Source organism: Mytilus edulis, chromosome 9, assembly GCF_963676685.1.
Source record: "Mytilus edulis chromosome 9, xbMytEdul2.2, whole genome shotgun sequence".
In the NCBI taxonomy this organism is placed as follows: domain Eukaryota; kingdom Metazoa; phylum Mollusca; class Bivalvia; order Mytilida; family Mytilidae; genus Mytilus; species Mytilus edulis.
This window is the reverse complement of record NC_092352.1, coordinates 88,043,677-88,060,946: the sequence shown is the minus strand read 5'-3', so window position 1 is coordinate 88,060,946 and position 17,270 is coordinate 88,043,677. Positions and strand designations below refer to the sequence as shown.

Below are 17,270 nucleotides of genomic sequence, written 5' to 3'. Positions count from 1 at the left end.
AAAGTTATAACGGCTCCCAACACAAAGTTCAGAAAGGTCGTCAATAGCTGTCACGTGTTATTATTTAATGGTGTGCTCTTAAACAACATAACACCATGAAGTCATACAAATCTCTCAATTACCCAAAGGATTGCCTTTCAAATAATTAACTCCGTTTTAGAACTTGATGTTTTGTATAGACGCTTTTATATTTTTAACAACCATTTTTGCAACGAATAAAATTCCAGTACTCCTCAATGTCAAAAATTTATAGAAAAACAAAAGGGACATAATTTTAACAGATATAAATCAGTTACCAACGTCTAATGATGCTGCTCAAAGCGTTTTAGAGTTATTGTTCAAAAACGGGAAAATCACCCCTTTTTACGAATAAAATCAAATAACTCAGAAACGTAAAATCTAAAATTAATATAACAAAAACACACCCGAAAATGCGCGTACGTCAATAGATATTAACAAGTCACCAAAGTTTCATTAGAATTGATTAGAATATTAAATAAAAACTGTTTCACAACACACGTTTCTTTTTTCCTGTTTTTCCCATACACCTTTACCCTATACAATCTATACTTGAAGCGTACATTCATACATCAAATATGGTCCAGGAATATTTTTGCTATTTGCACAGAGAGTAGGATCCAGAAATACCATGGTCTTGTTTCCAAGTGTTTCAGCATAGAATATTGAAGAATCAAAGTCTTTATGTCAGTGTAACCTTTCTTGGTGGCAACTTGAAGAGGTGAAATAAGAGAAACACCATCATTGAAACATTTATTGAAATCTCCTCCGTTTTCCAATAATATTTCAACTATATCTTTACGACCGTAATAGCAAGCTATAAATAATGGGGATGCACCATTCGCCCTACACAAATTTATGTCTGCTTTGCAATTCACCAACAATTTCACAACATCAGTATGATTGTTTTGGCAAGCAATAAACAGTGGAGAAGATTCATCATCTATACACTGATCTATTTCTGCATCGTTATCTAATAACAATTTTACAATGTTCAGATAACCCCCTTCACACGATATAAACAACGGAGATACTCCACTGTATGTACATTGATTTATGTCTGCCTTGTTGTCCAGTAACAGCTTCACTAATTCAACATGATTATTGATACAAGCCAAATACAATGGCGATAGACGGTCACCGTGACATGCATTGATGTCTATCTTGTTGTCTAGTAACAGCTTAACTATATCTAAATATCCTCTCTGACACGCTACACACAGGGGAGATACGTCTTTTGCACATTTATGCATATCTGCCTTTTTATCTAGTAATATATTTGCTATATCTATATGGCCTTCTTTACAAGCATAAAACAGAGGTGATTCCTCGTCATCTGTACACTTATTTATATCTGCATTGTTGTCTAGTAATAGCTTAACTATATCTTTATATCCTCTCCGACAAGCAACATACAGGGGTGATGCACCGTTGAATGCACATTTATTGATGTCTGCTTTGAATTCCAGTAATAGCTTTACTATATCTATATATCCTCTATGACACGCAACACACAGGGGAGATACATCTTTTGCACATTTATTTATATCTGCCTTTTTATCTAGTAATATATTTGCTATATCTATATGGCCTTCTTTACAAGCATAAAACAGAGGCGATTCCTCGTCATCTGTACACTTATTTATATCTGCATTGTTGTCTAGTAATAGCTTTACTATATCTTTATATCTTCTCTGACAAGCAACATACAGGGGTGATGCACCGTTAAATGCACATTTATTTATGTCTATTTTGAATTCCAGTAATAGCTTTACTATATCTATATATCCTCTCTGACACGCAAGACACAGGGGAGACACATCTTTTGCACATTTATTTATATCTGCCTTGTTTTCAAGTAAAATCTTTACTACATCTTCATTATTATTATAACAAGCAACAAAAAGAGGTGATACTTCATCATCTCTACACTTATTAATGTCTGCATTATTGGACAGTAAAAGCTTAACGATGTTTATATAATTATTCTGACAAGCAACATAGAGCGGAGATTCTTCACTTAGTATACACTTATTAATATCTGCATTATTGCACAGTAACAGTTTTACGATATCTATATGATTATTCTGACAAGCAACATAGAGGGGAGATCCTTCACTATCTAGACACTTATTAATGTCTGCATTGTTGAAAAGTAAAAGCTTAACGATATCTATATGATTATTCTGACAAGCATAACGCAATGGAGTAGCTCCTGTATAATCACACTCATTAATGTTTGCCTTGTTATTTAGTAACAGCTCTACGATATTTTTAAATCCTTTATAACAGACCATCATCAATGCAGACACTCCTTCATCATTACACTTATTAATATCTGACTTGTTGCACAATAACAGCTTTACGATATCTACATAATTCCTCTCACATACAACCATCAATGGAGAAACTCCATGATTATCGCACATATTGATATTTGCCTCCTTGTCTATTAACAGTCTAACGATATTTTCACTTCCTCTCGTACACGCAATATACAATGGAAACAATCCATCATCACTTCTTTTATTAACATCTGCCTTGTTGCACAGTAAATGCTCTACGATATCTATACCGCCATTTAAACAAGCAATAAGTAATGGAGAAACTTCTTTATTGTCACACTTATTACTTTCTGCTTTGTTGTTCAGTAACAGCTTTACGATATCTATATTACTATTCTGACAAGCAATTTGCAATGGCGATTTTCCGTCATAATTACACTGATTAATGTCTGCCGTCTTATTCAGTAAAAGCTTTACAATATATATATGTTGGTATTGACAAGCAACGAATAGTGGGGATTCGCCACTTTTCGTACACTTATTTATGTCGGCTTTGTTTTCCAATAATATTTTTACTGTATCTTTTAATCCATGATGACAAGCACTGAACAGGGGAGATGTCCCCTGGTTATTACACTTATTAATTGCTGCGTTGTTGTGTAGTAACAGCTTAATTAAATCTACATTATGGTTCTTGTGACAAGCAGTAAACAATGGAGAATTCCCGGTCGTGGTACACGCGTTAACATCTGCCTTGTTGTTTAATAAAAGCTTAACAATATTTAAATATCCTTTATTGCAAGCCTCATGAAGGGCAGAATATCCATTATTTGTACATTTTTGAATATCTGCCTTGTTTTGCAGAAGTTTCTTTACTATATTTATGTTTCCTAACCGACAAGCCAGGGATAAGGGATACACATCTTGTGAAGGATTATTTACGTCCGCTTTTTTGTCCAGTAAAAGGGTAACAATATCAACATCGTTATTATAACAGGCAATAAACAGGGGAGATAAATTATCAGCTGTGCACCTATTAATGTCTGCCTTATTGTCTAGTAGTAGCTTTACGATATCTTTGTGTCCGTTCTGACACGCTATATACAGTGGACTTTCACTTTTCTGACACTGATTAACTTTTGCCTTGTTTTTCAATAGCATCTTTAATATTTCAGTTAAACCTCTTTGTGACGAAGCAATTACAGGACTCAAACCATTGTATGTACATAGGTTCACATCGACATTATGATCAAGACACCACTGCACAAACGGAATATATCCTCTTAGACAACAGTAGAAAAGTACAGTACCCCTTTGGAAAACATCATATGTTCGTGCTAACTTCCTCTGGTACGTTATATCAAGTGAAGTTATAATTTGAAAAAAAAAGTGTGTAAACTGTACTGTGTCCATATTTTTGTTATTAAAGACAGGGAATACTTGACCGTTAGACCAATCATCAACCATTCTCTGTATGTACATTTGATGGTATTTAGGTGGAATTATAGTGATGAATGGGTCGGTGTTATCTTCTTTAATCACTAAAAACCGTTCCATGATAAAATAGCTGTGTGCATGCCTAATTAAACACGTAAGCATATTTCTTCCAAAATAAAACGATAAAAAATCAAAAATTTTAGAATGTATAGTTTTGTACACACCATGTTCTTTCTTTATAAATGTATGTTCAAGCGAATGAAGTTCATCCAATAAGGCTAACCTTGATGTTCCCCTATCTAGTCTGCAGGCTTCACAAATATTGTCTATCATAGTTTTTGTTTCTATATTTATCTCTTCTGTCAATATTTCCTCCTCCAGCTTATTGTTGAAAATGACACATAATGCCAAGGCACAATATTTTCCAAAAAGTCTTTTTGTTAACAACTGTTCCATCTCTGCTTCATAAACTGAAAAGGGATTCTGGAAAAACTCTGTTATATTGAAATCATGATTATCATGATACAGTTTGCAGAGAAGTGGGAAACAATCATATAAATTACAATACTGAATAATCTTCGAAGACTCTGTTTCTAAATACCACTCTGCTATTGACTGTTTTTCAGTTTGTAACAAGCTTAAGTCTTTTGATAACATGTTACACACGTTGGTTTTGAAAAATGATAAAGATTCAAACCTGCCATCTTGAAACACCTGTAAACGACAGGCCACAATAATTTTTGTGAGTTTATTTTGAATAAGTCTTTCAATACGCTTCATTACTGCTTCCCATTTGTTAAGGTCAGACTGGTTTATTGAGTATGTGCCACAAAAGTCATCAATAACGAACAAAGTTTTCTGATTTGGATGAAAAAATTTAACAATGTCATTTGGATTTGTAACCATCAGTATATCATACCCTTCATCTGCCATTTTCAACACCACATGTCGGAGGGTTGCCGTCTTTCCGACACCAGAACTAGCAGTGATAGTTACACAACTATTGGCCATGACACTTTCTAAGACATATTTTGCTGCCCTGGTTTCTACAAAGTTAGCATCATTCTCCTTCCACTGATCCAATATTTGATGGATTTGACCTAAAGAATAAAAACATATATTTGTTTAAATTACTAGATAAAGAAAGAAGAAACCGAAGTGGTTTTCGAACATTAAAGGTAACATAAGAAGTATTTACAGACTTATACAATGTCTTTCCTTTGTTTACAATCAATGTTGGTGATCTTGATGGAACGTGGAATGGTCAACAAATTCAAATTCTGGAAACGATACAATTGACCTAAACGATCAATCGACAGGCCTGCGTATAAACAACCAACGCAGTGAATCATTTATTTGATGTGCGTTGCAACAGATGATCACAAGTCGGCGTGATCAATTTAACATGATCGTAAATTCCTGAATATTGTGTTATCGGCATTACATTGATTTTTGAAAAAAAATGACTTAATATATATTGCTAAACATGTACAGTTACGCATACTTTTTCTTCTCAACCTATAATCGATACTAATTACTTGTATGTTTTGGCATTGCACAAGATCGTTGGTTTCATATACAGTTTATAAAGTTTACACAACATCCGTTAGATGTGTAAAGACTATTAATCTAGTCTGAAAAACATTTGACCTTTATTCTTGGTTTTGAACTAGCTTTCAGTAACTTATGAAGCTGTGAATTCTCTTGATTATGTCTTATATTGGTGTGTTGTATTTTTTTAATGATAGTTTTATTTCTTTTTGTTCAGAATGGTCTATTGTGGTAATCGATTTGCAACTAATGTTTACAGTTTGTTTAAGCTGTTATTTTTTTGTTCAATTTAAGAAATGAAAACAACACGTTATAAATTCGATGCGTCTGATGCATTTTCAAGGATAAATTTTATGAAGAACGCGTTTTCAATAAATATGAAACGAGAAATACAATCCCCTATACCTCTAGATAATGTGGAATAAATAAGACACAGCACTGTGTACAGTTATAACTCAGTTTAAAAGAAGTCTGATTCCGATTTAAGAATATGAAACCCCACAATCCTAAAACTAACAATGATGAACTTAAATTAACAAAGGACTACTTGCATTTACTGACATACAAGCTCCAAACCTCAATAAACCTGATCGAAAGATTGTCTTTTTTCATATAAGAACTTACCACAATTAAGGCTCTCTAATGAAGGTTTTGGTAAAGAACATTACCACGACAGCAACTGGTTTTAGAATACGTCTGTTTATTACCATTAAAGATCGGATATGAAATATCTGAACTTATAAGATGTCTGCACATAGATTTATATTTACAAAGGATGTCCTTGTGCCAATGATTAAATTAACTAACAGTTTGTAATATCAAAAACCCTGGTAAAGTAATTGTTCAGATTAAAAGAGGGACACAAGATACCAGAGGGGGAGTCAAACTCATTCATAGAAAATAAACTGTCAATGCCATGGCTAAAATATCCTGGTACTTTTGATAACTATTTAAACCACTGTGTCGATGCCACTGTTGGTGGACGTTTCGTCCCCGAGGGTATCGCAAGCCCAGGAGTCAACACTTCGGTGTTTACAAAACTTTGGATTTTTTGAAAAACTAAGGATTTTCTTATCCCATGCATAGATTACCTTAGTCGTATTTGGCACAACGTTTTGGAATTTTAGATCCTCAATGCTCTTCAACTTTGTATTTGTTTTGCTTTATAAATATGTTGATGTGAGCGTCACTCATGAGTCTTGTGTAGACGAAACGCGCGTCTGGCGTGCTAAATTATAATTTTGGTACCTTTGAACCAACTAAACCTTTCTCTCTATACCTCTAGCCTACGACGATTAAAGAAAAATACAGCAATACGCACTGAAAAAGTCAGTTTATCTTAAATAAAATGAAGTCTGATGTCAGAATAGGTGACAAAAGTAAAAAGGAAAATGAAAATCAAGCACAATCACTCCCGTGAGGAGTTTATTATCATACTATCATAAAATATATGAAAACGTATTTATATTCAATTGCGAATCAAACAAGTTGAGATATTTAAACAACATAAGATGATGACAAGGGAACGTCACCATCTAAAATGGATGTTTCAACACGACACGAAGGGCCCCGTCTAAAAAAAAATGAAAAATCTGCAGTATCAATAACACATGTGGACACAAACATGATAATAGTCTTACTTATAAAAAATCAGATCATAATCTGGAGGCGAATAAAAAAGATCCGTATAACAGTGATTTTAAATAATAGTAAAAATTAACGGAGCGGAACGAAACTTATACTTGTTCTGTAACTTATCATACCGAAAATCAGCCCAATATCTGACGGCGTTTAGAAAAAAAATCTGTATAAATGGGATTTTTAACAATTTGTCAAAGTCCAAAGCCATTAATTTCGGCAAAAACTAACAGAGCGTAACAAAACTTAAACTTTATCTGTTACTCATCTTGGTTAATTTACTTGCCAAAAATCATCCCAATATCTGAAAGCGTTAATAAAATAGAAAAAAAAGTCCATAGGCCTTAATTTTGGAAAAAAAGCGGAGCGGAACGAAACTTAAACTTCACCTGTAACTCATCATGGTTAACTCGGATACTACATATCATTCCAATATCTGAAAGCGTTTATAAAAAAAACCTCCGTATAATGGTTTGTTGCGGGATGACGGAATGACGGAATAACGGAGTTACGGAATTATGGAATGAGACAATTACGTAATAACGGACATGGGTTAAACTATATGACACCGACAACTTCGTATCGGGGCCATAAAAACCAATAGGATATTAAAACCCGTCTCTTTTATCATAAATTTTGGTATTAAGCTTCCCGTTAAAGATATAGATATCAAGATCCAGGAAAGGGTAGTGTTAGTTGTTAATATTATTTTTTTAAAGTCAGCTCGGCAAGATAAATCTCTTTTATTTAGTGGACACACTGAGAATAAAAAGAAAGAATACGACTTTGTGCACGATTGCAGTTCTTACTTCTTATATTCCAAGGTACTGTTGATTGATCCAATTGTTTGTTTCTGAGCATTTTACATTCATCTTCCATACCTGGTCCACCTAGTCTTCTTATAGCCTATGAACATTTTAAAATGAACAGTTGAAATAACATATGACAAAATTCTACACAAAGCGAGTACCATAGATTTCCACTGGCGGTCGTTGAGAAAAAAAAATCCAGGCGATTTAAATGCATTATTGGCGAAAGACACATAACAATAACCTGGGGCTATATTACTCTAATAATATAAGGTTAACCTTTGGCCATCCTGTTTCTTGTTTACTTTTTATGATTTCTTGGACTTTTTCACTGCTGGAAATCTCATTGAACTCGTTACAATTTTTAATAGAAAACATTCAGCTGAATGCATTTGACAGCTATGATCTTATTAATACAGGTGTCCATTCTATTGTTTAATGACATGGTGTGATAAAATGACTTGGATGGAGAGTTGTCGCATTGACACTCACACCACATCTTCTTATATATATATATCACATTCAAGGAGTTATCTACAACTTTAGAGACTCACAAACTGAATAGTTGTTTTTTGTATTTCGTAAAAAAAAACAATTTAAAAAAAAAATGATTATGGAAAATAATTTAATTCTTTTAATGAAAGTGGTGGACAAAAATAAGATTGACCATTTAGAAAACTCTGCCAGCGCCTCTATGTGTGCAATAAAAACTATGATAATTGTCTTGAATAGAATTGTCATGTTAAACTTTAAATTTGGTGTATTTTTGAAAATATGTATAACACTTTAAAACATTAAAAATGCTTAAATATGTTCCCTTCTGTATTTGATCAAATGTTATAAAGATAACAAAATGCAGGCCATTTTAGCGTTTAATATAAATATAATTTAAGGCAATGCATTGTAACTACCAACCATTTCACATAGGAAGACTGAACGGTGTCACCGACTTTCTTAAAACGTAGCATTTATAAGAATAAAATGCTGAATGTAGCTTGGTACGACTGAAGAGGTCGAACTCTGAACAGTGAGGGCAATTATGGACACTAATCCTATATTGATACAGCACTGGATTATTGTGATTAAATATTTGACACAGCATAATATCTGTCACAAAATAAATCTTTTCAAAGAACTGAACAATTTGAAATGGCATTTTTAACCATAATGATCCAATTTCCGATATCTAAATAGAAGGATTGAACATATATATAATAAGTATAGGAAGATGTGGTGTGAGTGCCAATGAGACAACTCTCCATCAAATAACAATTAAAAAAAAAGTACACCAAGAAGCAATTTATACAAAGGAACAAAAACCTTACATTAAATTCTTCAAAAAAAAAGTACAAAAAAAAATAAAAAAAAAATGAATTGACTAATTATCAATCATCGTTAAAATAATGTCTTTAGAAAAACTTGTTTATCATTTATCATTTTTCAAATAAACTTATAATGAACAATAAAGTTATATTTATCCACAATTCATTCTCTCAAATAAGAATTTTATTATGTATGTAAGTTTTTTTAACAATGAAACTACTTCACCATTTCTATTAATTGTGGAACACAGCTCTGAATTTGGATTGTGATTAATATTTGACATGACATATGTTTCTGACACAAAATAAAAGTGGTATAAAGTAAAATCACAAAAATACTGATCTTAGAGGAAAATCAATTCGGAAGGTCCATAATCACATGGCAAAATCAAATATAAGAACTTGAAAATTGAAAATTGAAAATGTACATGTTAATACAGATTCTACCACTGCATCGAGTGAGATACGATATTTATCCACTCAAAACAGTTAAATTTTTAAATTAAAAACGCGACGCTCACCGTTATTTAAAATGTAACTTTCGAGAGTGGATAAATATCGTATAACACGAAATTAGGTGATAGAATCTGTTTCTCTAATGATTTTCAAACAAAATGCAGGCACACGCATTCCTTTTTTTCCAAATGATCTGTTAAGCGATTTGTTCTTTCTATGTGACGTCATTGGGCATGGTCGCCTTTGTTCATGTCATCACAATAGGAAATTCAGAGGAAAGCAAGAAAATTCGACGTCATAATCGAATTTTAACCAACGTAGAACTGAGAGCAAACAAACCACACGTTGATTACATTTTTTTATACAATGGGTTCAGAAAGGGATAAATTGACGAAGAATTAGAGAATCCAATATACAAAATCTAAGTACAGGGTTAAAATCAGCATAGTAACGAACCACAAGAGTTCAATTGTTGATGAAGTTTAATATTGGACGCTTCAAACCTCAATGTAAAACAATTCGATAACAGAACCCAGATTTCAAATACAAATACATGGTTGAATTCAGCTTATCAAATGATTCAATATCCTTAGGGTAAAATTCAGCATATCGAAGAGTCCCTTATTGTTTTAAATGTATGTTACTTTCAAATAAAGTCTCACTTTGGACCCTGATTTCGAAACTTGAAATTTAAGATAATGTTCAGATTCGGCATATCAAAGAACTCGTTGAATTTCATTTTGGTAAAATCAAACTGAAGTTTAATTTTTGAACCCTTTGGACCTCAAAGTAAACCAAGTTGAAAACGTGGCCCAAAATAGAAAACTATTTACCGGGTTGGATTCAGTTTATCAAAAGAATTCAAGAATTCAAGACTTTGAAATAAACCCTGGAAATAGGTGAAACGAAGAAATTTATATAAAGGTTAAGAAAAGTATGTGGCCCCTATTTTCTAATTTTATAGAGACCATACATTTTTGCCACTTATTTCTAAATCTTGTGAACCATAACCCTTTAAAATAATCCAAATAGTTATCTTGTGGTATGGAACTTTGAATTAATATTTCATAGAAATACATACACCCGTACTAAATTTATTGACTAGACACACAATGTCTTATAAAAATAAATCAGCTAAGTGAATTTAGCAGCAAGTGGTCATACTAAAAATATAGATATCACTTAATCAAAATGTTCACAGAAAAACATTTAAAAATCTTTTTTTTAATTTTTTGGGCATTATTCATATGCATTTGAAAAAATCAATATGTATATACATGTACAACTTCAGAAAGCATACCATATTAAATATAAGCAGTATTATATATAATATGGTATGCTTTCTCATATTTAATACAGATGCAAAAGACAGCGGGACATTCTTATTCATAAGCTGAATAATAGACTGACTTAAGTAGTATCAACTGGGCAATATTGATATTCTACAAACTTAATGATACTTGAAAACGTGTCTTGTATACACTAGACTAAGTATGGTTATTTGTGTTTTAATGATTCTTATTTTAATTGTGCAATGCAATGTCAGTCTCTTATTCAACTTATGAATTATAATGTCCCGCTGTCATTTTTTGAATCTGTATTGAATATGTAACAGAGACTTCTTCTTTGTCATATGACGATGTCAAACCATCAATATTATAATTGTACACACCTAGTGCTGAGTACATACAGTAAGCATGCTGTAACGTAAGGCTAATTAATTTCTATGAAACATATTGAAGGTTGGTACATGTTATTTCTTACCCCACTGATATCCTTCCATGCAGTGGCAAACAATACAGACTCAATCTTTTTGTCTTCAAAATGAGATAGTAGATTTCTGTAGTGTTTTATTCTGGCTAAATCCGCTGTGAGTGAAATATCAGTACTTTGTGGTAAGTGGTCATATCCTGCAGATGAAGTTGAATATGTCAGGTTCCTAAGCAATGTAACCATTAGTGTAACATCAAATGTTTTAGAATCTGGGTCACCTGAAAATACCATTCTTTTATTTCAAAAAAAGAACTTTCATCTGAAATAAATACTATGCATACATCTAGAAATCAAGATATAATCATTTCAAAAAAAACAAACTACTGTCTTGTTTTCGAAGTTTTTTTGTTTTGTTTAAACAATTTAAAAAATTTTAAGGAATAATTTAAGGGGGCTTGAATATGTAGTGATTTTACATCGGGATTGCTCTTTAGAACAAATATTTTACCCTGAGCGATAGCGAGGGGTAAAATATTGGCATAAAGGGACAACCCATGGGAAAATCACCAGATAAAAGCATACATTTCATTTGTAAAATTGCCGCACATATTCTCCTCTGGACTCTGAAGAGATAGAAGCATATGATTTAATTTAGATATGACCAAACATTTTTAAATCGTTATCTTTAATTTCAAAAAGGGATTAAATACTGTTTTGACCGTTTTTTTCATAGTGTTGTTTATGTTATCTATAGTTTAAAGTTATCATTCTATCTAGGTCAACTAGAAAAGAAATTCCAAGGAGCTGAAGTGAACTTGGGCCCCATTTCAATCCCTTATTTACACACATTTGATTTTGACTATATTTTTTGCTACCTATCCAATTAAAACTAAATCTTGTTTTCTCTATGTTAATCCAAAGACCCGTGAATTCCGCATAAAAACACGAAGAGATTCATCGAGCGAAGCTAGTGAGCCTTCTAAAATGAAAGATGTATAATCTACATATTTGGAAAGTACAAAGTCTGTATCATCTATAGTAATACTCTTTATCTCCATACTATTTCTTACTGAAATGCCTTATATTTTATATTTCTGCACATAACAAGAACATATAAGGGGATAAAGGATATTCCTGTCTACAGCCCCTATTTCCAGTGAGAAATTCTGACAGAAAAACAGTGGTGTGCCACTGCAACTGTTATATTGTTATAGAAGGTTTTGACCCAGGTTATAACTGAATCGCTAGAATTAAAATATTTTAATGTATCATAAAGAAAAGCACCAAAATATGGAATTGAATGCCTTTTAAAAATTAATCATCAACAGCATTCCTCGAATAGTATTTTCTTCAGTAAAATGACAATTTTTGCCTATATATATTATATATATCTACATGGAATTAAACCAGTTAAATCAGAACTTATTATTGTTGACAAAACAAATTTTATTCTCTCTGCTATACATCTTGAAGTCAATTTATATGGAGAATTAAGAATAGTAAAAGGTCTCAAAATTTTAAGAAATTGTTTTGGTTTACCTTCTGTTAGAATACATGTAATCACTTCCTGCCTCTTGTTGACAAACATTTGACCCTTTCCATATCCTAAATTTATAGATCTAAGATCAAATTGACCAATATCAATAAAAAAAATTAATTAAAAAACAAAATACGTAGTGTAACCTTCACATCAAGAACTCTTGTTATTTTTCATTCTCTTTAATGTTGCATTTAATTCAGAAAAGCTTATATTTCCATCCAATAACTATTTATCATCCTCGCTCAGCTTCGGTTTATAATCATAAAAATTGTCCTGTTTCAAACAATATTTTATACAATTTCTTACAAAACACCTTTACCTGATTTTACATTTCTTTTTATTCATCCACTACAACTCCATATTCCAAAGCAAGTTTTTAAATAGTCTTATAAATATAATTTCTAGTCTCTAGATTTAAAAGATGAATTGGTAGGTTTTTCTCCTTCTTCAATCCACTGACTTCCTGACCGAACATATTGTCCCTGAACCTCTTTTATCTAAACATTCTAAGATCTGCTTTTTCTGATCAGTGTCTTCTCGATTTTTCTTCTGTTACTACATTTTCTTCTTATATTTTATTTTAAAATAATCTCATTTTCAATTTTTTTACTCTCCTTTTTTTTTTATAAAAGTGATATGAAATACATTTACCGCGTATTTCTTTGAGTAAATTCAATTTCAGAGTTTTCATTTTTATAAATCTTGGCGGCATATTGTTGTCTTACTGTACTGAGTTTTTGTTTTATCTCTTTAACATAGTCAGTATCATACAGAAGGTAATTATAAAACTAACAAAGACCTCTGACTTTTATAAATCCTTTAAAAAATCTTGAAAGAAAAGATCACAGGCGAATGATAAGACTTTGTTACTATTATCAATTTTAACATCATTTAAATTATTATCAGAAATCAGAAAACAAAGTCTAAAAGAGATTGTTTAAAGGTTTCTGTTTTCCTTCTTGTAATTTGTCACATTGCGGTATAAATCTGTAAATGGATCAACAAGATAAAAATCTTCCATTTTCTAAAACCTAGGTTGCTGATATTAACATAATCATGAGTGTCAAGATTGAAACTATGAGTTAGGTTAAAATCACCACAACCAATACAAAACTGGTTATCAAATTTCTCAATAATGACTGCCAACTTTTGATAAAAGCAAGGCGTGTCTACATTTGGCCCATAACTATTAACTTCGGTAATTTTGTTGGTCTTCAATTGTAATATCCAAGCCAAGAGAGTTTTTATCCTCATCTTTTCAAACCTTGTGAAATTAAAGATCAAAGTTTTCATTTAAAAAGATGGCCACACCTCTCTAATTGTATGTAATTGAATTGAAAAGGCATTTTCTCTTCTACTGATTTTAATAAAATTGAGAAAGGAAATGGTGAATATGTCAAAGCGACAACCACCCGACCATAGAGCAGACAACAGTCAAAGGCAACCAATGGGTCTTCAATGTAGCGAGAATTCCCGCACCCGTAGGTGTCCTTCAGCTGGCCCCTAAAAATATGCTTAATAGTACAGTGATAATGGACGTCATACTAAACTCCGAATTATACACAAGAAACTAAAATTTAAAATCATACAAGACTAACAAAGGCCAGAGGCTCCTGACTTTGGACAGGCGCAAAATTGCGGCGGGGTTAAACATGTTTATGAGATCTCAACCCTCCCCCTATACCTCTAGCCAATGTAGAAAAGTAAAAGAATAACAATACGCACATTAAAATTCAGTTCAAGAGAAGTCCGAGTCCGATGTCAAAAGATGTAACAAAAGAAAATAAATAAAATGACAATAATACATAAATAACAACAGACTACTAGCAGTTAACTGACATGCCAGCTCCAGACCTCAATTAAACTGATTGAAAGATTAAGTCTTCATCATATGAATATCAGGTACAATCCCTCCCGTTAGGGGTTTAGTATCATACTATCATAAAATATATGTGAAGAACATAACCCGTGTCATGTTTAATTCATTTGTTCTGTAAAATATGTGTCCTGAAGACAGCATATATCAACATTCTTTGACTTTAAATAATTCACAAAAACTCTCTGTTTCTCGCTTGTATTGAAGAATACTCCTCAGGGTGTCAGGAATGCACAACGAAAAACCTAACTACGGTCAGTATTTCATTTGTTCAATCCTGACACCCCTCGGTATAGTCTACGACAAGAAAAACCTTAGAATATGCTTTATCCATAACATAATAATACTAATGACATTACTAACATTACAATAATTTCTAAACTTAAAAAAAATAGATGGCATGATTAAAGTATTAGTGTGGTCAGTCTTTTTCTCTTAATGTGCATGATATGTTGGTAGCACGATGTCTTTTTTTGAAATATTACCTGTGAAATAGATTTTAACTTACTTTAAGGATGTTTTCTCCTGTTGTTTTTTTTATATAATTTTTGCCAGATTTTCGGAATCCTCTTGTTTTATCCATGTATTTCAATTACAAAAATTTGCCCACTAACCCCTTCTTTTATTTTCATAATTTAAATCATGAAGTTTAAAAAGTCATCGTGCTACCAACACATCATGCACCTTAAGAGAAAAATTCTATTTCTTTTTAAAAGTTTTTGACACAAGAAAGGTGCCAATGTTAAATGTAAGAAAAATCTAGAGAGAACTAATTTCCGCCATATTTTATATGGCTTACATCTCGAAAAAAGCACACGGACCCTCCATTTGTTTCTGCTTTTATTGTTTCTTTAATCATACACTATCAATTCATAACAGTCTTTTAAAAACCTTGTTATTTCAAAACAGAGTAGCGAACATCCTTAATTAGTCATGTTATACCTACCTTTACGGGGAAACAGTAACTTCCATTGAGCTGTATTAATGACACGCCTTATTTTCAAGTCATTCAATTGTCCAGTTTTCTCTTTAATGGCTCTACCTAAGCAGGAAGGGTGAAATTCTTTATCAAATATTACGCGCACGGCCCTTGAAGAAATTCCAGTAAGCAATTCCAATCTCAGATAATTCTCTTCTTCTTCTGAAACATGGGTTGTAATGGCAGTTGCCATGCTGTTTGTCTCTTTTAATTTTGATGTAGATCTTCAAAGTAATGATAAACATATATTCTTATTCTTTCGACATGTTCAAGCATTTATTAATTGTCAAAATAATGGAATTTTATGCGACTGTCGTGCAAGTGAGAGGTTTAGCTAGCTAGAAAACTATGTTTAAACGACCACTTTTTACATAAGAAGGAACCTGTACCAAGTCAGAAATATGACAGTTGTTATTCTTTCGTTTGATGTGTTTGAGCTTTTGATTTTGCCATTTAATTAGGGAGTTTTTCTCGGAATTCAGTATTTTTCTGATTTTTTTGCCAGCGTAGATATCATACATTTTAATGCCTTTATTTGTCTCTTCGGCTATGGGTGATATCCAATTTTACTCATACTCAGTAAATAAATGTCTATATAACAATGTTTTAACATTTTTTTAATAGTACAAGGAATTATCTCCTTGTAAGTCCCATTACATCTTGAACCAACCATCTTAGCTATCACAATTTTACGACATTTTGTTTACCTATGGAAGTGCAAGTGATATGTTTATGGTCACCTTCTTTGGTTCTTAGAAACTCTAGCATTTGCTAATATATTTTTTTTCTCTTTTTTCCTGTCTTGTTGTTCAAAAATTATTTAAACGTAATATGCTTACAGTCTTGAAATTCTAGTATTTACCTGCTTTTTCTATTTCTTGTTCAATAATGTAGTATTACTTATATTACTCCTTTTGCTGCTTTACACTGACTGCTGTCAAGATTGTTATCGTTGTTATATGGGAAATTGTTATCTAGAAAAAAAAATTAAGAATTGAAAGAATTGGATGATGTCTTACCCACCCTTTTTTTCTTAAAATGCCCTGTACCAAGTCAGGAAATTGGCCATTGTTATATTATAGTTCGATTTTGTGTGTGTTACATTTTATTGTTATGTTTCTGTTGTGTGGTAGTTCTCTTATATTGAATGCGTTTCACTCAGTTATAATTTGTTTGTAACCCGTTTTTTTCTTCGATTTATGAAATTCAAACAGTGCTGAACTACTGGTGCCTTTATCTAACATAGAACTACATATTTGTAGATCTTACTTTTTGCGATGCCTTTTTACCGACGCAGTCAGTAGAAATTTCAATTTTTGACCTACATGACATAAGGACGCATAACTATTTAAATATCGTGCATATGGTATGCCATGAGAAAGATAATTAACATATAGCTCCAACAAAAACTAAAAATACATTTTGGTCAAATTATAGTTACATGTTTACAGCCTCAACAAGGCCAAGATACGTGCTATTTTGTATACAGTAGACGGAAATTAACCGTTTAACATTACTGTGATATTCAGTCTGTCAAATGTAAAGTTCTGAGCAGTGACTGCGAAACTGGTTGCAAATTATTTATGCAGCTGTTAGTATTTTACGGAAGCAGATATGAAAAATTGTAATTTAATCAGATGAATATC

At 32.1% G+C, this 17,270-nt stretch overlaps 1 protein-coding gene across 1 annotated transcript; it reads right to left on the bottom strand.

Moving 5' to 3' along the window:
- Positions 1-590: 590 nt before the first annotated feature.
- Positions 591-15,817, bottom strand: LOC139490247 (serine/threonine-protein phosphatase 6 regulatory ankyrin repeat subunit B-like). The gene is made up of 4 exons (XM_071277098.1): positions 15,592-15,817; positions 11,281-11,507; positions 7,739-7,835; positions 591-4,840 (listed from the first exon to the last, which is right to left on the bottom strand). The coding sequence occupies exons 1-4, from the start codon at positions 15,815-15,817 to the stop codon at positions 591-593; spliced, it is 4,800 nt and encodes a 1,599-aa protein (XP_071133199.1).
- Between the last annotated feature and the right edge of the window lie 1,453 nt (positions 15,818-17,270).